Source organism: Psittacula echo (assembly GCF_963264785.1).
Source record: "Psittacula echo genome assembly, chromosome: 3".
In the NCBI taxonomy this organism is placed as follows: domain Eukaryota; kingdom Metazoa; phylum Chordata; class Aves; order Psittaciformes; family Psittacidae; genus Psittacula; species Psittacula echo.
Window position 1 is genome coordinate 107,128,713 of NC_137736.1, and position 24,564 is coordinate 107,153,276.

The 24,564-nt window shown below is 37.7% G+C and overlaps 1 protein-coding gene across 2 annotated transcripts in view; it reads left to right on the forward strand.

Moving 5' to 3' along the window:
• The window catches only part of USP12 (ubiquitin specific peptidase 12), a gene marked incomplete at its 3' end in the record, with an annotated part of 37,421 nt that extends 13,119 nt beyond the window's left edge, over nucleotides 1-24,302 (forward strand). Inside the window, exons 3-9 of one of the 2 annotated variants that reach the window (XM_080613621.1) lie at nucleotides 5,381-5,594; nucleotides 10,259-10,485; nucleotides 16,144-16,220; nucleotides 16,418-16,501; nucleotides 18,682-18,879; nucleotides 20,691-20,769; nucleotides 24,201-24,302. In XM_080613621.1, the coding sequence (XP_080469747.1) occupies nucleotides 5,381-5,594; nucleotides 10,259-10,485; nucleotides 16,144-16,220; nucleotides 16,418-16,501; nucleotides 18,682-18,879; nucleotides 20,691-20,769; nucleotides 24,201-24,302 (981 nt within the window). The remainder of the gene's footprint in view (nucleotides 1-5,380; nucleotides 5,595-10,258; nucleotides 10,486-16,143; nucleotides 16,221-16,417; nucleotides 16,502-18,681; nucleotides 18,880-20,690; nucleotides 20,770-24,200) is intronic. The other variant, XM_080613622.1, reaches the window with a different exon arrangement.
• Nucleotides 24,303-24,564: the final 262 nt, after the last annotated feature.

Below are 24,564 nucleotides of genomic sequence, written 5' to 3' on the forward strand. Positions count from 1 at the left end.
TAACAGAGCTTAGGCTTCCCATCAAAGCTGTCCTTATCTGCTGTTATCTGTTACAATATTATTATCTTCTCAATTCTGTTATTCTGTTGACAGATCATATGTTTTCCTAATTTCTTGTCCACATCTAGAGAGGATTTAAGACTTAACAGTAAAATTGTATTGTACACCTAATCTTGGAGTTTTTACATACTTTCTACCCTTAAGAAAAGTTTCAATAAAGGACAATCTTCCTAATATATAATGAATATAAAGAAATTTTGCCTTTCTGTAGTCTAGAGGGAGTAGGAAATTTGAGAGGTGATCAGTCTTTAAGTCGTTGCTCTCAGCCATACATGTAAGAGGCAGGCAGCTAAGATACCTTGGAGTTTTCTTAACTTTCTGTGTAATACAGGCATATTGCTTATTTTAGCTTTAAACAATAAAGTTTTATAGACCAGAAGTCTTTGAATTGTAACGGATAGTAAAATGGGATTCCATTACATCTGTGGCACCCTGGTGCCGTGTTTTTTGGCTATAGTGGTTAGCAAAGGAAATTCAGCCATATTGTTGCTTGGATGGTTTTCAGATCTGTTCTACAGATTGTGTTTACTAACACAGTATGTTTACAGAAAGAAACATATACAAATATATAATATAAATAAATTATATAAAAATAATAGTATATATAAATATATAAAAAAGTGTAATAAGCTTTAAGTGTAATAAAAGTGTAATAAGACTTTAAATAAGAATTTAAGTCTATCAGGAAAAAGAAAGGTGGTGACCTCTTCATTAGCAAACTATGGCCAATAGTCATTCAGAAAGAATGACAGCTAGTAATAATTAAAAGAAATACTAGATAATTAGGTAACAAATTTAAAGAAGTATTAGTTTGAGAAGTGATAGAAATCACTGGTTTTGCCTTCATTGATTTCTCTAATTGTTTTATAGCAGTTACAAGAAGTGAACCTCTTAGAGATTCATTAACATTTAGTGCTGAATTTTTCTAATTTGTTTATTGATTTTGTTTGTCCTAACTTTGTCCAGAGAATGGAAAAAAACTGAGATAATGTGGAAAACTGAGGTAATGTGTAGCTGTCTTCTACCTCTGTAATAGCTAGCCATTTGAGGTGTCCAGAACGCAGGTTAGGATTTTAGATAAAGATGACAGTTCTGAAATAAAGATTTGTCACTGGTAAATGTAGTGTTTATTCAGAGGTTGTGTAAAAGAAGAGAAGATAGAAGCACTGTCTTATCTCCTCTCCAGCTTTGTGGTGTAATCTAAGGATTATTCAGAGGATGTGCTGAAAGAACAATTAGAGAGGTAGGAGAAGAATTAAGAAAGGGCAATTATGGGAAGCAGATGTAAGGCCAGATGGGATTTTGGTTCTGTCAATGAAAGCTCAAAATGGAAAATTTAGTTTAGACTTCGAAGAACACTATTACTCACTAAATCAGCAGGAAACATTTTAGATATGATGAGATGAAAATGTTAGTAGTATGATGTCCCGTCACATGGACAATCAGGAACACCAAGTCTGCATATCATTCTTTTTTCCCCCCATGGTGCAGTAATGCAAACTATTAAAATCTATGTGTTTCACAAGTTAAATGGATTATTTTATCCAAAGGGTATGAAATAATGAACATTTTTAATCTCATAAGAACTAGTCTGGTGGCTCCTCAACAGTTTACCAGACTTACTGTAAGGGTGGTGAGGCACTGGAACAGGTTGCCCAAAGAAGTGATAAATGCTCCATCCCTCACAGTGTTCAAGGCTAGGCTGGATGGAGTCTTGGGTGACATGCTCTAGTGTGAGACATCCCTGCCCATAGCAGGGGGGTTGGAACTAGATGATCTTAAGGTCCTTTCCAACCCTAACTATTCTATGATTCTATTATAGAGCAGCAAGTTTGGTTATCCAGTCTCTTGCAATGGATTGTGTATTTTGGAGAAAGCTGATTTACTGGCATGGCCCATTGCAGCGATAAAAGTCATCAGATCTGTCAACGCATCAGAGCTGGGAGGAACCCTAGTGCTGCTCAAACAGTGTTCTCAGCAGATCTGAGTTCTTGTAGATGTTGTGTTCATTTTTGTAGCTCTGCGGTGTTCAACAACCAAGGTTCTTCGCGGTTGTATGTTGCATCAGAAGATTAAACTATAAGGCTACAAGCCTTAGTGAGTGTGTGGTGGTTTTGCTGCAGCTTTCCTGATTATCTCTTTTTTTATTTCCACACAGGTTTGGGTTTTTTGGGGGTTTTATTTGATTTTTCTTTTTTTTTTTTTAAAAAAAAAACCCAAATCGGTATGTGTATGAAATGTCCAGAGTGCAGAATCTTTGTGAAAGGCAATAGTCTGATTTCTCAGAATTTGGAATAGAAGAGTAATATGAACTGAAAAAAAGAGTGAATGTGTATTTTCTACTTTTCTTAGATATGCACATTTTAAGAAGGTTCTCACAGAAACAGAGAGGCAAGCAATAAACCAGTTGAAAACATGGGTTAAAGTGACTCTGCTGTGTATAGTCTCAATTACGTTTCCCTGAATGAGGTTGAGGAGTTTCAGTATCCCACACATTACAATGATGGTCTTTCTTACAGTTTGCCACTGTTACTCTGAGGCAGACTTCACAAGCATTTTGTTATACAGCACTTGCCAATCTTCTTACAAGCGTTGTGCTTCTGAGGCAGTGAGGGGAGATGGAAGAGATCTGTTGGCCCCGGTAAGAGGGTTGAAGTGTTGAGTGTTGAATAAGCAGAATTAGAAAGCAAAGTCCAGCGGGTAGTGGGAGGATGGGAAGACTGAGCAAAATCTTGGGTGTTCCCTAAATGTGGGATCTACTTTTGTATTGAAGTCAGTGACAGGAAGTAAAGTAATACTGGTGGTAAGACCGGTATTTATCCATGTAACAAATTCCCTGTTTGCTTAATCTAGAAACCTCCCTGCCTTTCTCCCCTTGTTTAGCACAGGTACCATTATAATTTTTAATGATTGGAAGCTTTTCTCTCAAAGTATTTTAAGTTTTGAAGCAATGAAGCCCAATGCTTTAGATATAAACTAAATGTGAACTAATTGATTTTTTTTTTTTTCAGGAGTTTATTATAAAACAATCTTCTATTGCCTACTGTCTGTCTGGATTAGGTCGAAGAAAATCTTTTATAGTCTTTCTCTGCTTGCTTTTATTTCCTGCCTACAGGCACATAGATTAGCATACGTTCATCTTAAATTAATCTGAATTTTGTCCATTGTTCTGAGTTCTCATATTTTGGTTGTCTTTCATTGCCTGTGCACCATTCTAATTCATTTATCATTAGACTATTCCTTTTTAAAATGGGAATATTAAGGAATTTCTAATTTGCTGCCTTTTCATCTTTTGACACTTGCTGTAGAAATTTTAACACTTTTCCCATTTGATTTAATTTTATGAACTTTCTTAACTTTTTAATGTAGTTCTGTATGGCTATTTCTATTTATAAACTTATAAACAGTGAGCTTACAATATTAAATGTTTTGACATAAGCTACTGTGTAATTTTGTCCGCTTCCTTTAAGGAAAAAAGCCTGGTTTTCCTCTTAAGTTCATTTACCTCCTTGAGAGCAGATTTGGACAAAGAAGCTAATATAAGCATTTTCCCTAGCTTAAATAAATAAAAATAATGGGTGTTATTTTCCTCACTTTTTGATATGGAGATCTTAAGACTTCTTAATATATATATTTGAATACACTTCTTACTTATTCTTTGGACGTGTCTTGGGTATTTAGAAAGTAGTTCTTAATATTTCATTAATTTAAAATAAAAAAAATGTACTTTCCAGTTTTGTGATGAAATTGCATAGTGCTCTTGTTTGTCATTGTCTTATTCAGGAGAGACAGCAAAAACCAGTTACTTCCCTGTTATTGCTAGGATGTAGAATCTTTCAGTTCTTTTTATCTCTTGAAAGATGCTGTTCTTAAAATATCTCTCAGTGCACTCTTTTTGCTGTATGACAGTCTCCCCATCACTATATAGTCTTAGACTTTGTTACCCATATATGCTGCTATCTTTACAGAAAACGTGAATATGAACACTATTTTCACATTTTACAGAACGTGTGTGGTAGGTATGTGCTTCAATTTGCAGGCTGAGTGACTGCAGCTGGGAGGTTGGATTATTTGCTGAAGACCTTAAAGATTTTTCTCACACTTTCAGTGTTAGATAATAGGTTTCACTGGAGGAGGGCAGCATAAAATGAGAGTGGCTGTATCCACTGGCAACGCACGATGCCTTCGCAGAGGTGGTGGGGAGGTTTGCAGTGTTGGGGTGAGCTGGAGGCAGTGTCAATGAGGTGGAAGGAGTCTGGAGAAGAGGGGCATCTGGAGCATCCTGGTACAAAGAGGGTTATGGATGCTTTTCCTGCTGACTCTGCTTGCCACCTGGCAGTTCACTAGCTTGCCTCCGTCAAAATGGGCATGTCCAATTTGTGCATTTTTAAACTTTCAGTCTTGATTGGAAACTACTGATTGTGCCACAGCTTTGAATCCTGAAGAGGCCATGTTGCACTGTTTCAAGAAAACTCCTGAATGCCAATCCTGTTGTAGAATCATATCATAGAATGGTTTGGGTTGGAAGGGACTGTAAAGATCATCTGGTTCCAAACCACCTGCCATGGGCAGGGACACCTTCCACTAGAGCAGGTTGCTCAAAGCCCCATCCAGCCTGGCCTTGAACACTGCCATGGATGGGGCAGCCACAGCTTCCCTGCGCAATCTGTGCCAGTGCCTCACCACCCTCACAGGAAAGAACTTCCTAGTATCTAATTAAATCTACCCTCTTTCAGCTTAAAGCCATTCCCTCTTGTTCTATCATTACATGCCCTGTCACCCTAAAATGAGTGTCACTGAAACCTGAGGAACAAGTTAAAGCATTATTTCTGACTTTGATCACAACTAATAAGATATGGAGAATCTGATTTCTGAAGTGTCTTAGAAGCTTTCAATTTATTCACAGTAAAAGCTGAATTTCTTCATAGTACAAGGTCATGCTGTGCGTGTTCTTTACTGTTGTGGCTGACATAAGTAGATGCATAGTTATTTTTACCTGGGTATATTTTGGGTGCTGTGAAATTGGTGGTATTTGTTGAACATTTTGACCCAAGTAAATGCAAAGTATTACTAGTAAGTCAAATTTACAAGTGAGACAAAATTAGATAGCATTGTTCAAATTGACCTAGGTTATTCTTGAACTTATGTACAGTGTACTTGTTAATCCTTTGCAAAACTGAAATATGCTTTACTATTTTAAAGTCAAGAAGAAACAACTTGCAGAAGATTTGTCCCTGCTTATGCATTCTCCTATGCTTTGAATTTAATTTTACTTCTCTACAGTAATACAATGCAAGCTAATCTCTTTCTTATTTTATAGTTTGGGAATACCTGCTACTGCAATTCAGTTCTTCAGGCACTTTATTTTTGTCGACCATTTCGAGACAAAGTCTTAGCATACAAGAGTCAACCAAGAAAAAAAGAGAATCTCCTCACATGCTTAGCTGATCTGTTCCACAGTATTGCAACCCAGAAGAAGAAAGTTGGAGTAATACCTCCCAAGAAATTTATAACAAGATTACGAAAAGAAAATGGTAACTTCTTTTATCTTTTCTTGTGTAATAACCATAGCTATTGTGATTTAATTCTGAAGTTGACATAGGGGGATACCTGTATATTTGTTACACATGGAAAGTGTTTGTAGTGCTACTGTATAACAAAGAGGTGTCCCTAGAATAAGGGTGTAACCCTGGAGCTGTTTAGAGAGAGAACCCTTGTCTGTCTCTCTTCATGTAGCGCTGAGTGTATTGTCAGGGGCTGCTTAGGAAATTGCTTTCTAATTTTGCCTCTCTATGAATTGTCTTTTTATAATCAAAATTCACTGCACAACTTTTGCTCTGTGTTTAAAAAAACATCACTCTTTGGATGCAGGAATCAGTCTCCCAAACTGAGTGTGTGGGAAGGACGGTAAGACTTTTTCCTGCAAGAATCTATCTTAAACCTCCACAATTTTTAAAATTCATTTAGAATTTATGCAGTACTTAGCTTGAGCTACTTTTTAGAGGATTAATGAATTTTAAAATCACTAAGTAGTTTTGTCTTATTTTTTGAAGTGTAATTGATATTCTGAACCACGAGAGATTTCCAGAGATTTTAAACATTTCTGATTTCTTATCTGCAGGGCTCATTGGTCAGAATGTTTTAGAAAATCAATGTTAAAATATAAATGAAGCCTTGTAATCTAGTACTCAATTTGCATACAGTTATATAAAAATATAACATACAACCTTTCCAGAAAATAAATACTGGATTTTAATAAACTGCATAAGATACCATATTTAACACACCTGCATGTTCATACTGTTCTAATCTCTGCAACACTTTATATGCAGGCTAAAAAAGTATTTAAGTGCTATGATGACCAGCTCTGTGGTAAAAAGAAGAAATAAAATATTGTGATGACATTCCTAATTCGAAGTAACCCCTCCAGCAAATGCACACCATAAGTTGTAATAATATTGTTTAAGAAAGGCTCTCAGATAATGTACAGTCTCTTTGCTATGGAGAATAGAAACTGTCATTCAGGTCTTTGGTGAGTATACTTGAGAAATATGTATGCATGTTGATGCATTTACAGAAATAGTTCATTATATCAACAAATGTTGACTAAATACAACAAACGTGCAGAATGGTTCAAGTGGAATGCAGAAAGTAAGCCACAGGAGCCGTTACGTTCTTTCTAAAAACTGCTTTTTTTAATGCTTAAGTATGTCATTCTAAGTGGGAGAAGGCAACTGGAAACTCTTAGAGAAATCAGATAAGAAAGTTCAGCTCTTGTCGGCTTTTTGGGTTTCTTTTCATGATAACACTCTCACCTTTTCTACAAATAAATGGCTAAGTCATCAGGCAGTGATTACATGGACATCATATATGCTATGAAGTGATTATTGTAAAGGAATATAATTTTGAGCTTTAAAGAAGAGATAATTAACGAATCAGGTATGCAACACCAGTTGTAGGTTCTGTTTCAGTTGTTACCTGGCTATACCAGAGTGATGACTGAGAACATAATCTTAATGTATTCCAGACTACAGTGCTGCTATTCCATTTTTATTTTCAATGTCTGAATACAGCATACATGTATTAATGACCTTAAAGCTTAAAGCTTAACTGGCTGGGAAGCAGCTGCTGGGTTGAAGTCAGCTGAAGGTATACTGTTATGTTTGCTTAAATTTCTTTAATCATAAAATGAACAGTGTGTACCTTTCATTCTGTTGTACTTACTGCTAATTTACTGACCGGGCACATAGACCTGAGAGATCTGTGATACAACACTGTGAAGAACCTCTGAAGTGTTTTACCTCAAGAGGCTTGTAGCTCTTGTTCTGCCTTGATAAGTAAATCATTAAATAAAGACCTTCAGTTGGATAGATTCAGAGTGGAACTTATTCTTCCTCTCAAAATTAGTGTAGTAGTTAATTAAATAAACTTCTTGATTCACACTCTTGGCTGACCTATTGCACTACTTAACCTCTCCAGATTATCTAGATTAGCATCAAGTTCTCTCTACTTTGTTCATAAATAGGGATTTTTTTCTTTTTGAAGTTTGCTCCTGGATGCCATCAAGTGATTGATAATAAAGCTTCCAAGTAGTTCCTGTATGCACGTTAAAACTTCAGCTTCACTGAGTACCTTTTCCATTCATCTTTCCAGTCTTAGGAATTATCCCTCCATCGAAGGCCAGTTTCATAGTATATTCTTGGACTGCAAGCAAATTGCAAGTTACAATTAGCTGAAGTAATTGCACATTGAAAGACTTACATGACATTAGCTAGTGATATAGAATGCTTTTTAAATTGGCAAGTACATTTCCTTGTAACAATTCCTGGTCAGAGAGAAGTAGTAACTATTACTAAATCTGGTTCAATGACTTTATGGTTTTCTTAGTCCCATTCCTTACGTGAGGATTTGTAACAGCAGGGAATTTCTCAGGTTGATATCCCAGGGGACTACAATAAACAATGTACCAATTTGAACATAAGCCAGAGGGAAGACTTGTAAGAAATAGTTCAACTTTATGCTTTAATCTGTATCACTCTCATACATTGCAAGCATGTGAAACTATTTCCCTTCCACTGAATTAATCCCAAAATTATTATGCTTAGAAATGCTGACAGAGTGAGGACATGAAACGTAAAGCATGGTGAATCCATTATTGTACAGCAGGTCCACCAGTGATAAAGGTGTCGCATATACCAATATCTAGAAGCAATACTTCACATCTTCAAAGGCAGATCTATTTATTACTAGAAGTCCTTATTTGAAACCTGTTTGCTGTGGCTAGAACTTTAAGCTAATTTGGCTTCTGCAAGTACTACCTTACTTAAAAAGCTTTGAGAAAGAAAATACTTGTTTAGAAGTATCAGTATCTCTAGATTTTTAGTCTTATTCTTACTTTCTTTGCTAGTAGTTATGACACTGTGCTTATGACAGAGCTGTAGACTTAAAACCCAAAAAGTGAAAATAAATAAAGCAATGTTTGAGCATTTGTTTTTGATGTTCTTCCTGTGATGGAACATATCATAGGATCTTAGACTGGTTTGGGTTGGAAGGGACCTTAAAGATCATCTAGTTCCAGCCCCGCTGCCACAGGCAGGGACACCTTGCACTAGACCAGGTTGCTCAAAGCCCCATCCAGCCTTGAAACACTTCCAGGGATGGGGCGTTCACAACTTCTCTGGAAAACCTGTTCCAGTGCCTCATTACCTTCACTTTCTGGTTCCTTACATGTTCTTGAATCTGACATGCTGTGAGTGGTTCTTAAATCTCCCAGTCCCTATGTTTACCTTCTGCTACTTGGGCGGTGTGGCTGGAGCACTTGCTGGTGAAGACCAGGGCAAGAAAGTCACTAAGTACTTCAGTCTTCCCCATATCCTGGGTAACAGGTTTCCTGTTTCCTTACTGAGAGGGCCTACATTTTCCCCATTCTTCCTTTTATCATCAACATACCTGTAGAAGCTTCTCTTGTTGCCCTTGAGGTCCTTGGTCAAATTTAATTCTGTCAGGGCTTTGGCTTTCCTAACCTGATCACTGACTGCTCAGACAATTTCTCTGTGTTCCTCCCAGGCTACCTGTCCTTGCTTCCAGCCTCTGTAGGTTTCCTCTTTGTGTTGGGAGTTTCTCCAGGAGCTCCTTTTTCATCCATGCAGGCCTCCTGGCATTTTTGGGCTTCTTCTTTGTTGGGATGCATTGCTTCTGAGCTTGGAGGAGGGGATCCTTGAATATTAACCAGCTTTCTTGGACCCCTCTTCCCTCTAGGGCTTTATCCCATGGTACTCTACCAAGTAGACCCTGAAGAGGCCAGAGTCTGGCCTCCTGAAGTCCAGGGTAATGGTCTTGCTGTGCACCTTCCTCACCACCCTGAGGATGGTGAACTCCACCATTTCTTGGTCACTGCAGCCAAAGCTGCCCTTGAGCTTCACATGCCCCGCAGGTTCTCCTAGCTGGTGAGAACAAGGTCCAGCGTAGCACCTCATTTGCTCCTCTCTCACTTGAAGAAGGAAGTTGTCATCAGCTCACTCCAGGAATGTTCTGGATTGCTTATGCCCTACTGTGTTGTCCCTCCAGCAGGGATTGGGGTGGTTGAAGTCCCCCATGAGGGCCAGGGCTTTTGAAGGTGAGGCTGCTCGTATCTGTCTGCTGAGAGCCTTATCGCTCTCATACAGACATTGAAGCTTCATGTAGATGAGGAAACATTTCCTGTCATAAGTTCTCGGTTAATTTATGTAAAGTATCAGTGTCTAATGCCATTTGATATGCCCTGTGTTATCCAAGACATTGACCTAAGCTTGGCAGAGATATCATAGCCCGTGTAGGAGAGTGAAATCATCATGAACTGGCATGTGGAGGCTGGATGGGAGGAGCTATAGAAGTTCAAGTGGCACTGTATGCACACCTATGTTTAAGTAGCTGAATCATGCCCTAGTTTGCTTGCAGAATGGCTCACTCCTCTGTCAATTCCCATCAGGTGAGAGATTTCTGGGAACGTAAGCTGACATGCCCTCCCCTCTTCCCATCCCCTGTGTTTTTGGCTTAGTTTATGAAGTATGCATTTTGTGTTGGTGTTGTATTGTCATGAACGATTCAAGAAATAAACGCAAATAAAGACTGGTTTTTAAATTTGACTTCTCTTAAAAATATTTTTGTAGTATAGTACTAACCAATCAAATAAAAACTCTTCTGTTGTTTTATGTTGTAGAGCTTTTTGATAACTACATGCAGCAGGATGCACATGAGTTCTTAAACTATCTATTAAATACAATTGCGGATATCTTGCAAGAGGAAAGAAAACAAGAGAAACAAAATGGTCGTCTACCTAATGGCAACATCGACAATGAAAAGAACAGCCCGCCAGACCCAACCTGGGTTCATGAAATCTTTCAGGGAACATTAACTAATGAAACCAGATGTCTTACGTGTGAAACTGTAAGTCTGTATGTAATTCATAAAATTGATTCTTCTTTGTTTCAGAACTTTATGTTTCCTTATTCATTTATCTCAACAGACTAATGTACTAGTTTTTTTCTTTAGAAGTCTTATGTTCGTATGGACATTTACGTTTTTTCTTTGTTACTGAGAAAATCTCAGCAACTCATTTGTGAATGATAGAAAAAAGGTTATGTCAATATTAGGAAAATTCACTTGAATTTTTGTCAGTGTGATCCTAATCAACTTCCCCTCTACTCTTGTGAGTTCCCACCTGCAGTACTGCCTTCAGCTCTGGGGCCCCAGCTCAAGAGGGACATGGACCTGCTTGAGCGAGTCCAGAGGAGGCCATGAAGATGATCAGAGATCAGATGATCAGAGATCATCTTCAGCCTTCCAATATTTAAATGGGGCCTACAATAAATCTGGAGTGGGACTTTTTACAAGGGCATGCAGTGACAGGGCAAGGGGGAATGGCTTTAAACTGAAAGATGGAACATTTAGATTAGATATTAGGAAGAAATTCTTTACTATGAGAGTGGTGAGACACAAACAGGTTGTCCAGAGAGGCTGTAGATGCTCCATCTCTGGCAGTGTTCAAGGCTAGGTTGGACAGGGCTTTGAGCAACCTAGTCTAGAAGAAGGTGCCCCTGCCCATGGCAGGGGGGTTGGAACGAAGTGATCTTTAAGGTCCTTTCCAACCCAAACCAGCTAAGATTTTATGATTCTATGAATTTCAAAATTTAGATTAGAGAATGCTAAATTGATGTATCCCTAACAGCAATGAAGCCTGCTACTTGAGGATGTAGAGTTCTCAAATTTAATGTCATGATGACCTAATGTCATGCTTAGCGATAATGAGTATTGTGATTCAGCTTCCACCAATTTCTAGTTTTAAATTTAAAGCCATTGAAATCAAGAATCTGTGGTTGGCTTTTAGAACTGAGACAGTAGGCTGGGATTCTCAAAGAACATAATGTGCAGGAAAAGTAATGCTTTTTTAAATGTCTTTTCACAGGAATTCTGATATTAGACCCTGAGAAATAAACTACTCATTTGAGCAAGCTATACAAAATTTTCTCTGGAAATAGATCTATAATAAGAAAAAGCATATATTTCAGAAAAAAATCATAATTGAATTTTAGCAGCTTGAGAAAGAGAAAAAGCAGTACAACTTGAAAATCATAGTAATTCTGTTACGATCTATGCCTTAGATATAAAAAACCTAAATGACTGTGTTTTGTATGACTTCATACCTATTTGCTTAACTTAATTAGGTAATGAATTTATTTCAGCATGACCTTGGAAAGGAAGAATTAATCAAATTAAATCTATATATTTCACATGCAATTTTCTCCATCTTCTAGAAATACCCACCTCTCTTTTATTTCAAAGAAAATAGCTACCTAATGTTGTATATAATGTAACTGCAGACCTTAGCAGATCATGGTATTTTGCGTAATTTAGGTGATGATTTCTGGCTACCATATTTTCTTTCCTGGTGGGTTTCACCTCCCTAATGACTGTCTCATGGCAATTGTCAATTGCTTCTCTTTTAGGTCTTGAACTGATTTTTTTTTTTCTTCTTGAAACATGAATATAGCTTAGTCTCTTAACACGACTGACATCATTACCTTTCCTTATTATGGCATCATGAGTTACTGCTGTCAGGATTTTGATCTAGATACAGTCCTTAATACAGTTTTTAAATGCTGATATGCTCTTTGCCAGCATACTTTATTAGTTACCAGGCCTATCACAATTTTGAGTTTTACTAAGATGGGTCAGTTCTGTTTTTCTGTTAGCTATTGCTAAACAGGATACACCATGTCTGTTTGCCACTGTGCCTCCTTGGATAGTTGAATTTTAAATTCAGTGTTGTAATGCACATGAGATTTTAGTATATTAGGGCCTTTGTTTTCCAATAATAGTAATTTCCATTTCTAATAATCTGCAAACTATTTTATCAGCTTCTATTCAGTATATCAGCTTGTTTCTAATTAAAACACAGTGACCTGAAAATGAGCACTTAGAAATAGATTTAGACACATTAAATATGTACTATTGCTGTGAATACTATCTTACTTTCAAATATAGTGAGCATATATGATTGTTTTAATGTTTATTGGAAGCTGTTGGCATTTAGACTCGTTCTCTGTTAAGAAATATAATTTAAATGTCAGGAGTACTTGAATGCAGCTCATGTGGAAGATTACGCAGCAACAGTGGATGAATTAGTGCTTTTTAATGATAAGATAATAACCTTAGTATATTTTTTTATTTAAATTTGGAATTTAATGCATGTTTAAATGTAAAGCATAATATATCTTTGCTCTAAGTGAGAATGAGTATCTTTTAACTGGCCAAACCTAGTCAGTGTTCCTAAAATCACCATGGCAAGATTTTGTTCTAATTTGAGTTGTCCTGATGTAGAAAAGAGCTTCTTTCCAGGACACACAGTCTCAGCCCATCCTTGTGATAAAAAATTAACTGATTAAAGATTTATCCTCAGTTTAAGTATGGACAGTGGATACAAGGAACATAGATATGATTCTTTAATGAAGATTTGTGTCATGGGTCAAGCCACACCATAAAGTAAATGTTACAGCATGGACTGTAAGTTGTCTGTACATGCTTTTAATGTGATTTTGTGTTACGATGCTTTCTCCCTTCCTGGATAGAGGTAGTATGATGAAGTGAATGTTACAATTTTTTGTGGCTAATTGATAAAAATGGTCCAGAATTTATTTGGTTTTACAGATTTATCTCACACAATTTAAGGGAATTATAACAGTAAACCAAAAAATAATGTAATTGACTGCATTGAGGTTAAATCTGTAAATGTGAGCAATACTTCTACAGAGAAAAATAGGAAATTGTGTTGGGTCAAAAGCACCAAATGTATCAATAATGTTTGTCTACAGCTGGTCTTGCTGTACAGTTGGTCTTGCTCTTGTGTTCAAATGACTCTACAGGGCATAAAGTTCTGGCTCAATTCTTCTTTGGACTGAGAGAAGGCAATAAGGAAAATCTCAGTAGTCTCTCTTCTGGGAGTACTATAGATACTATAGAAGTGTTAACTATGCCCTACTTTTTTCTCTCTTCTTTTTTTTTTTTTTTTTTTTAATAAACTCAAGATAAATCATGTCTTTTGTTTCAGCTTCATTTAAAAATAGTTTCTGGTTTTGCACACATGGGAGCCTACAATTGCAAAACCTTTTTTGTCAGTAAGCTGATTTCACATTGCTAGTGAAATTCCAGACTGAAAGAGATACAGATTCCAGGAATTGTAGCCTTCTGAGTTTTCTGTTCTTTGTGACATTGGTTGTCAGAGTACAGCTGAGCTGTTTGAGTGCAATTATGTCCTTGATGTGAGAACATGCCATCCCCTTTAGCCAGGGTACTGGAGCACCCAAATTCTTCACAATTATTCAGATACTCCTGTTAGGAGCACTCAGATGGCTGTTTGAACACATCAAGGCTTGATTCTGCAAGTGATGAGATCTTCTGACCGTGTCCATCTTTTCTTCATTCTCTATATAATTAAAAGATATATGTAGCATTGGTGACTTTAGTCTAAGAACCTTAGTGGTGTTTATTTGAAACAAAGCCTCTGCAGAAGCGGGGGGACAGGCAGGCTGCTCAGAGTGGAGGGTGACATTTTTGTTTAATTAGAGCTGTCCGAGTTAATGTTAAAAAAAAAAAAAAAAAGTACTGTTCAAATACTAATGTTCAAAACCTCTTAATTTCTAAGACTAGCAATTTCTAAATTATCAACATAGATGGAAAAAATCCACTTGGCTGTTCTTTCAATACAGCCTTTAATGGTTCTTCATGATCCTAAGTGCACAATGGACCATCTAATCTGAGAGAGGTTCTTTAAGGCTGCATTATCTCTAAGAATGGAAAAATTCTTTTTGTGAACTTCTGGTTTCAGTACCGATCTCTCTTTAACGAAGTACAATGCATCCCTTTCATCTTCTCCATCTCCTCCCTGCACTTACAGCGTCTGTGTGAGATAAAGCTGCCAGTGAAATCTTTGTTGTTTCATGGTTGGTTTTTTTGTTTGTTTTTTTTATTAGGCCAAGAGAGGAAGAATTCTCTAATTGCATGTCTGAATAACACTGATCACAAGTCCTTAATTCCAGCTGTCCTCTGCAGCAGAGTATTTTGTGGAACTGATGTGTTTTTTTCCTGAGCCATTCTTAATCCCTTCTTAATCCCTAGGCTAAGATGACTTCCACCAGAGTTCTTAGTGTTATGAACTTAAGTTTGGTAATTCCAAAAGTGGTTGCAATGGGATATTTTGAAGAATTGTCCACACAACTAAATGATAGTACATCCCTGAAGGCAGTGCAGCACACCAAAGATGCAGGTGGCTTTTTTTTCCCCACCCCAAAAACATATTGGAAGTTTTCCGTATACATTCTGTGATCTCTTTTAAAGTATAATCATTACACTTCAGCAAGTAAATGGTGTAGTAGATGTGACATATACTGGCATAGTGACATTTTTTGTACGCGTACACTTAACTCTTGCAAAGAGTAGGTACAGAAGAATAGAAGGAATCCTTGCCCAGTCCTCTCACAGATATTAACAGAAGCTTTTAACTTAATTTCGGAAGTTTTTGATTTGCCGTGTGGCATTAATTCTTAAAAATATTTGACTATCTGATTCTATTTTTTTTTCTCCATGTATGTTGTCCTTAGGAACTGTGTGTTTGTTATCTCTTGATAAGAGATATGAAGAAAACCTTCCCAAATCTCTTTTTATTCTGAGTTGAAAGGGAACATAGATCTCATATGTTTTAAAGATCAATTTACAGTAGTTCTCCTGTAGCTGTTTAACTTTTCTTGCTTTCAATCAACAAACTGCAGCCAGGCTTCTTTTCTAAAAGCATTTACTTTTGTACCTAGGAGTAGTAAAACGGAGAGAACATTCTCAGCAGTGGCATTGAGTATCTCTAGAGAGGAAACACTAGCAGACAAAAGTTAGGGCTGCAGATTGCTGTTTCCTAAACCTTTTGATAACATAGTCAGTTTTCAGGGCAGCTGTGGATTTCATCCATCACCATTTTTCAGGATTGTTGATGGAATACATTCTCTCCTTCTAGGAATTCCTTTTTGTAAGAAATGGCTCTGTACTATTCTGTCCCCATCAGACCAAGTCCCAGGCTCTCATTTACCAACTAATTTGCTATCTGCTGCTCATTTAATAGTGTGAATCTAACCAGGAAGAGGCTTCAAAGTATTTGTGCTGTTTATTAAGGACACTATGACATGCAAATACACAGCCCTCAGTGGGAGGGAATCATAGGAGAAGAACAGCAGTGAAAGCGCTAAATGGAAGATGATTGTGTTCTTTTGAAAAGGGTGAGGTGTACAAGGAACTTGGCTTTAATATTGTTGAGCTGCATTCACAGCATAATGACAACTGGCATTACATGCCCTCACAGACACATACACACTTCCCTCTTTCTGAACAAAATCAGAAACAGATCTAGCAAATCTCTGAAATAGAAAGGCCACTTATAACAATTTTTAAAAGGCTGTTATAAGGTAAGAGAGGCATTCTGTCAATAGAAAATGGTACTGAAAAACAGAGATAAATTAGTATAACTTGGTTTAACTGTAATCTATTGGTTCTTTTCTCATGCAGATAAGCAGCAAAGATGAAGACTTCTTAGACCTTTCAGTTGATGTGGAGCAGAATACTTCAATCACTCACTGTTTAAGGTAGACACAAAAATCTGAATTTTCATAGTTTGTCTTTTATCTTTAACCGAAAAAGCAGGAAGTAAAACTAAAAGCTCACAATTGTAGCTTATGTAGACTTAATAGTATAAAATTATGTTTATAATGTACATCTTTTTATGTATATTTCAGAAAAGAAAATAGTATCTGTAGCATTTCTTTTTTTTTTTTTCATTCAGGGGTTTCAGCAACACAGAAACTCTGTGCAGTGAATACAAATACTACTGTGAAGAATGTCGCAGTAAGCAAGAAGCACATAAAAGGTACATTGGATTCCAGGAGGACAAAAAATAACCTGGTTATTTCATGAAAATACTCTTGATTTCCTTGTGTGTCTGTGTATGAGGCAGGGGGAGAATGTTCTTTTTTGCTTAGTTTTTCTCACTCTTCCTCCACTTAAGAATAACTTAGTTTCCAATTGCTGTAAGAATCAGTTTGATAGCACTTTTTTTTTCTGATTCAATGAGAATGAGGCTTGTAATTTTTTTTGTTAACTGAGTTTCTGGTTTCTTAAAAGTGTACAGTTAGTTGTACTAAACTTCTGCTTCACAGTGCTCTTGAAAAGCATCAGGAGCTCTGTAGAAGCCTGAAATTCGTTATATTTAAAACCAATTCTTGTCTGCCTAATAATCCTTTTAGTCTTGCTTGCACCTTTGAAAAACCTTTAATTTTGTGTACTGTGTGGTATTTATTATCTGAGAAGGTATTTGGTTGAAGGGGTGGGAACACTGACATGCTCTACTGGTTGTGCCACTGATTCTGGTTATTTGGTTTAACCATAGATTCAGCACATGGCTTTGGCATATCTCATCCGCAAAGTCTGCCTTCACACATTGCCTAAGCTTACTAATTGGTGTGCATTAGAGTGTTGTGAAGCCAGGTCTGTCCTGTTGTTTTTTCTGTTGCCTGAGCTCTTTTACTGTGTGGGAGGTAATGTGATTCCTGGCCAATATAAGCTGTGTTGATGTAAACCTGTACTGTAGGCACTGCCATATTGGCAAAACACAGCTTTTATCGTTTGTGCTCTTCATGTGGGGCTTAAGTTCAGTTTCACCACGGTCATGATTTTCTTTGGTGTCTGTAACAGGGAGCTTATCTGTGATAGTGTCTACCCAGTTAGCAAAGGTGGTGCACGAGATTTCTTCACCAGCAAGAGAGCTATTCTCACAGTTACATTACAAGAAGAGGACTTAATTTTGAAAAAAGAAATAGAGCAGAAATTATATCTGTATCTCAGTAATACAATAAATTGTAGCCCTTCTGAAAAATAGTTCCTTCTGTCATCTTTTTGCCCTTTTCCTGCTTTTTCCATTTCCTAGTTCATTTGCAGGCCATGGAGAAAATTTGAGTCTAGCAGGGTTTTCTTACAGGTTAGTATCAGTCTGAGTTTAATGAGAAAAAGGGAAGGAAGGTGGGTTTTCAAGGATTTTGTCCCCAGGCCCCTCTCTTTGAGAAATGTACAGACATAATTCCTGATATTCTGAAAATGTGGTCTCAGTAGACAAGTCTGAAACCTGGGCTGTGTTGTTGAGATTGCTGAGCTAGTTTTCAGGGCTGAAATTCATCACAGTGTTGATCTAAGGTAATCAGCTGTGCTGAGAAGCAGAGCACTCCAGCTTGGCCACTCTTTTAGTGTGGGCAGATTCATTGCCCAGAGAGTGGAAGTCTGTTTACTGCCAGGCAGCTGTGATTGGCTGAGGAGGATTTGTAGGCACTGGTGCAATATCTCAGTACCTCCAACTAGGGAAAGGGGCCAGTGTGCTCTCAGTAAAACTAAGTAATCTGGTTTTGACTGGCATAAAATAATGCTGCAATATTTGTACAAAATTATTGTGCTAGAGCACAGCATTATCTTGTTTGGGTAGAATGAGGTATGATGCATAACAGTGTGCTTTTTTGTATCCCTTGGGGATGCTAAATGAATGGCTTGATATGAAAACTTGGAGTAATACATATGTAACAAAGTGGCATAACAAAGCTTACTTTAAAAAGCTTGTTTGACTTGGCTGGTTTACTGAGTAATTGGCCTGGAACAGGGTATCTGGAACAACTTTGTTGCAATACCTCCACTGTATACCAAGTGGGATCTAGGTTTTGCCTTTGGGAACTCAGGAAAGCTGTAGGTAGGTACGTTTAAAAATGAAATTCTGTGCTATATGGTCATTATGTCTAAATTACTATATGGGTTCATCATGGTTGTTATTATTATATATTATAGCTTGTTGTTCTAAATGTGTTTGCAATTCTCAATTGTTAAAATCCACCTTTAGGAACACAGGACATACTTGTAAACAGCTGAATAGTTGAACTTCTTTTAATGCTTGCAGAACTATTTTAAGGCTTCAGTAAGACAAGTTTCCTGTTTGTTGATATCAACTGAATGTTTTGGTTGGATATTGGAAATACTGTTGGATTTTGGTTTGTTTTTTGGTTTGTTTTTCAGGATGAAAGTAAAAAAGCTGCCTATGATTCTAGCTCTCCATTTGAAGAGATTTAAATACATGGATCAGCTCCATCGATACACAAAACTCTCTTATAGAGTGGTTTTTCCTTTAGAGCTTCGTTTATTTAACACCTCAGGAGACGCCACCAATCCTGACAGAATGTATGACCTTGTTGCTGTGGTAGTTCATTGTGGAAGGTAATAACTCTGTTTTATGCAGGCATTTTTGTGTAGTGTAACTATGTTTAAAAATCAGAACAAAGCACCCACTGCCACATAACTCTAATAGCATTTAAAGACATCTTAAATGAAAAGTTTCTTAGGAAAGAGCATTGTGGGGAGATGGTACCAATCCTGACAGCATATGGCTTTGTTGCCGTGATAGTTCATTGTGAAAAGTGATAATGGCGTATTTCACATCACAGATCTTTGCATGAACTTAACTACTTTTAAAAACCCCCACAAAACTTGCAATATCATATTACTCTAATAACATTAAAAGATCACTTTAAATAAAGTTTCTTAGGAAGGAAGGCATTACGGAGCAGATTCCTTGACAAAGCATTTCCTTTAGGGTGTTTTATTTTGAAGGCTTGAGCAACATTTTCTGAAATATATCCATATATTATTATTAATATATCCATATATTACTAGTTTTGTTGATTACTTTTGTTTCCTTGCTTTTGAAATATGACTGTTAGAGTTGTATTTGATTTTGCTATGTTCAACAAATATTCTTGTGGCTTCAAGTCTTAAAAAGGGCTGCTCTACAAACTGCTTATTGAGTAGGTATAAGCCCTGAAGATGAAAGTGATGGTTTAACATCTGTAATCACAGAATAATTTTTATGTTGTGAAGTCAACTACTTAAAGCTCAAAGCAGGGCTAACTCTGATATTAGATTGCACTGTGCTCAGTCTTGTGGCTAGGAATGCTGATTCACTGCCTCTTTGGGCAGTTTGCTCCAGTCCATCAATGTTCTCACTCATGCCTCCATTCCTCCCTAGATAGACCTAGGATTACAGTAGAGCTAAGATGACTACATCTCAAGTTGGCCAGGACAGTTTTGGAAAATAAGCCTTTGTGCCATAGTTTTCTTGGACGCTCTTGTTCTTGATTGTAGGGAAAATCTGTTCTGTCCATATCTGACCATTCTGTCCAATTCTGACCATTTCTGTCTCCCTCATTCAATCTGCAGTCTTGGGACTGCATTCTCAGAGCCGTGGCACAATACAAACCCTGTTTCTATTTAGAGTTATGCCGTTTGGTACACAGACATGTCCCTTACAGGTGGCAACCTTCCCTCCCCTGATCCATACATAAAATTTGTATGAGTGCTGTTAGCCAATTCAGGCAGTTCCAAAACTGCTTTAAGTAGTCCTCCATTTTCAGTTGTAAGGTTCAGCTGTTTCAGAATGTGTGTTATTTCCTTACTTGAAACCTGATTAGAAATAGGACACCATTAGAGTTGGGTTTCTTCTGTCATGACTGTGGAGAAGTTTCTTGTCTGCCATAAACCGAAGAGCTGTGCATTATAACAGTTTTAGTTTAATTGTGAGCCCTTGTTGCTGTGAGGATTCTTGGGACTTCTAAACTGTCAGTTTAATTCAGTTTTTGCTTACAGTGGATCAGATAAAGAGGTTTCTGATAGAGACTGTAGATGAACAACAGCAGCTCAACAGATTCTTTCTGAAGATCAGAAATAGTTTGGGATTTGTTTTTTGATTTCGTTTCTCTGTCTCTTCGTTTGTATTTTCAGTGCCCGTGCTGTTTATTCCTCATTTGAAATTATAATCCTTCTTTTAACACAATATTAAATATAGAGATAAGTAGGACCTTTTTATGAAGATGGTATAAGTGGAGGGGAAAAAAAAGAAAAGCAGAAATTGTAGTGGTAGCCATTTTAATTACTGCTAAATATCACTTTTCTCCAAGAAAAAAAATTAATGAAATATATTCCTACATACTTACGTGTTACTGTCTGTGTTCTTTCTTAATTTTATTCTACAGTGGCCCTAACAGAGGACATTATATTGCAATAGTGAAGAGTCATGATTTCTGGTTGCTTTTTGATGATGATATCGTTGAGGTAAGCTTTGTGTAGCCATGTCCTTTTTTTCTCATGCTGACCAGAGCGTGTGCACACACTCCCTCCCCGCCGTGTACTTGATTAATTAAAGTAAAAGGACTGGTATGCTAATGGAGAGGGTTCAACCCAGTCTAAACAAGCACTAGCTGAGTGCAGAGCTGCTCCTTGCAGTTTGACTGTACAATACTTTGAATTGCATTTTGGTTTTTATACTTAGAAGAAGTGTCCTTGTTTATGGCCATTGTCTTTCACCTTTGTATAACAAGCCATTCCTGTGGCCAAGATACAAGGCAAATAAAGATACATGAAAAACAATGAGGTGGTTGGTGACAGCCAGCATGGCTTCACTAAGGGGAAGTCCTGCCTGACTAGTTTGGTGGCCTTCTATGATGCGGCTACAGAACTGATGGACAGGGGTAGAGCAATTGATGTCATCTACCTGGACTTGTGCAAAGCGTTCGACACTGTCCCGCACGACATCCTTGTCTCTAAATTGGAGAGACATCAATTTGATAGGTGGACCACTTGGTGGATAAAGAAATGGGTGGATGGCCGCACGCAAAGAGTTGTGGTCAATGGCTCAATGTCCGGCTGGAGACCAGTAACAAGTGGTGTCCCTCAGGGATCGGTGTTGGGATTGGTCTTATTCAACATCTTTGTCTTTGACATGGACAGTGGGATTGAGTGTGCCCTCAGCAAGTTTGCCAATGACACCCAGCTGTGTGGTTCAGTTGATACGCCAGAGGGAAGGGATGCCATCCAGAGGGACCTCGACACGCTTGTGAGGTGGGCTGATGCCAACCTGATGAAGTTTAACCATGCCAAGTGCAAGGTCCTACACCGGGGTTGGAGCAATCCCAGGCACAGCTACAGGTTGGGCAGAGAAGAGATTCAGAGCAGCCCTGCAGAGAAGGACTTGGGGGTGTTGGTCGATGAAAAAATGAACATGAGCCGGCTTCAGTGTGCACTCGCAGCCCAGAAAGCCAACCATATCCTGGGCTGCATCAAAAGCAGCGTGACCAGCAGGTCAAAGGAGGTGATCCTGCCCCTCTGCTCTTATGAGACCTCACTTGGAGTATTGTGTGCAGTTCTGGTGTCCTCAACATAAAAAGGACATGGAACTGTTGGAACAAGTCCAGAGGAGGGCCACGAGGATGATCGGGGGACTGGAGCACCTCCCGTATAAAGACAGGCTGAGAAAGTTGAGGCTTTTCTGCCTGGAGAAGAGAAGGCTGCGTGGAGACCTCATAGCAGCCTTCCACTATCTGAAGGGGGCCTATAAGGATGCTGGGGAGGGACATTTCATCAGGGACTGTAGTGACAGGACAAGGGGTAATGGGTTCAAACTTAAACAGGGGAAGTTTAGATTGGATATAAGGAAGAAATTCTTTACTGTGAGAGTGGTGAGGCACTGGAATGGGTTGCCCAGGGAAGTTGTGAATGCTCCATCCCTGGTGGTGTTCAAGGCCAGGTTGGATGAGGCCTTGGGTGACATGGTTTAGTGTGAGATGTCCCTGCCCATGTCAGGGGTGTTGGAACTGGATGATCTTAAGGTCCTTTCCAACCCTAACTATTCTATGATTCTATACAGATAAATTGCTTTTACTGCAGTTCTTTTCTGAGGGCAGTTCGTTGGAACAAGCTGTTCATATTGTCTAGGAGCTTATGATTTAATGGAACGGATCAATGTGGTCGTCTGTTTTATCAGGTATCCTGGATTGTTTCAGATGAAGGTATAACAAAACTCAAAATAGGTAGAAACTTCAGATTTTTGGAATTTGACCCTAAAATTTTAAAGTTAATCCCGGAAACAGGAGGCTTTTGCTTCTGGTGGTATTTTTGCCAATATTAGCTGTGCTTCCAGGGATTACTCTCATTAAAAAAAAACAAAACAAAATAAAACAAAACAAAACAAAACCACAAAAAAAACAAAAAACAAAAAACAAAAAACAAAAAAAACAAAAAAAAAAAAACCCCACAAAAACCACAAAAAAAAAAACCAACCAACAAACAAAAAAAAACCCACACAAAAAAAAAACCCCACGGTTTCTAAGTAATTTCTTGGAACAGCAGAATTCCCTCCAACAATTTTGACTTTGTCATCTTTCTGTTTCAGCAGTTGTGTTTTATTCTTTATTCAGAGCAAGAGCAGGAACTGCTGGTTTGCATGTATTATATCATCTCACGGTTTTTGCTTGTTCTGCTGTCTTTCTTTTGTTCCCCTTGTCTCTGCTTTTGCGTGAACAGAAGTATGATTGTGCTGTCCAAGTCCTTTTCCTGCCTTTATTTGAATTAATCCAATTTATAAAATGAATAGTTTATATTTTCCTTGCAATGCACAAAAATCTGTGTGATTGAAAAGAAGAAAAATGAGTGAGACAGGTATTGGATTGCATTGTTAATTGGTGGGGCAAGTCAAGTATTGAAGAGTTCTCTCCAAGCCACATTATGGATGGTTTTTCATGCAGGAAATGTCAGACATGGAAATACACAGAACTGTTGGGAAAGTAAAAGGATTGCCCCTGTGTCTTAGCAAGATAGACAGTAAAGTGAAATGTCTTGATAGGGTCAGAAGTTCACTCTCCTCCTGGGAAAACAGAGAGAGCTGTAGTAAATTGCACATCATTTCACAAACATCAGGGACAATCTTTCCAGTACCAAAGCAGTAACTTGGCAGTAATGTATTTTTTCCTGTTAGCCCTTTTAAAGAGAAAGTAAATAAATTTTTTGTTCTTAAATCTAAAACAATCTTATTCCAAGTAATGGGAATGAGTTAAAATAAAATCTGCCTAAGTGAAGGAAAAATTATCTTTCTGTCTTTTGGTTGTTAGTAGCCTAATTGCCTTTGATTTAAAATGTGGCAAGAGAGCATGCTTTCAGTTTCAGTTTCTTTTGTAACTGAAAATGATGACAGTGAAAAGCAGACAATACCCTTTTCACCTTCTCAACTGAAGTTTTGCATCTTTTCCCCCAAATTTGGTTATAGGAGACTTTCTAAGCTAAGAGGATCACAAGCAATCATTCTGCCTTCTCTTCATTCTTCTCTGCACTGGATTGGCTCATGCTGCTCAGAGTTAGAAATTATAGTTTGTACTTACATTTTTCATATTGATACAAAGTCTTAATGGAATATTGTTGTCTTTAAAACTTCTGAAATTTGAGCAAGCAGTGCGCATAAGATTGCACTTACAGTAGGTTCACTTAATACTTAAAAATGTTTATATAAAAATAGCTATAGCTGCGGCCTTCTGTGCAGTCGATGACAGATGGGAAACCAAATCATAACAACTTTAAGAATTATTTGGATTTTATTACTTTATGTAATTATGTGAGTTATTTTTGTTTTGACAGTAGTTTTTAGGTGGAACTTCATGTCATGCATGTGCTATGCAAGATATTCTAACTTTAAATCTTTGGTTTTTTACACACAGAAAATTGATGCACAAGCTATTGAAGAATTCTACGGGTTGACATCAGACATCTCAAAGAACTCTGAGTCTGGTTACATCCTCTTCTATCAGTCTCGGGATTGAGGGGAAACTGTAGTGAAGAGAGATTTTTATGTCTCACATCTCTATCTTGGAATGGAGCAAGCACTGAGAAAAAGGAAAGCAAGGAGCTCCAGGGGCAGTGGCACAGTTTGCACACAACTAAGCAAAGAGTTTGGGATTTTTGAAACCTTTGTATCATTTTAATTTTATTTGCTCAGGTATCATGCTGACTGCACATCTCCACTGCATCACATAAGCAAAAAGAGAGATACCAGCCACTCTTGCAGGAGCTTTCTGTTACGTA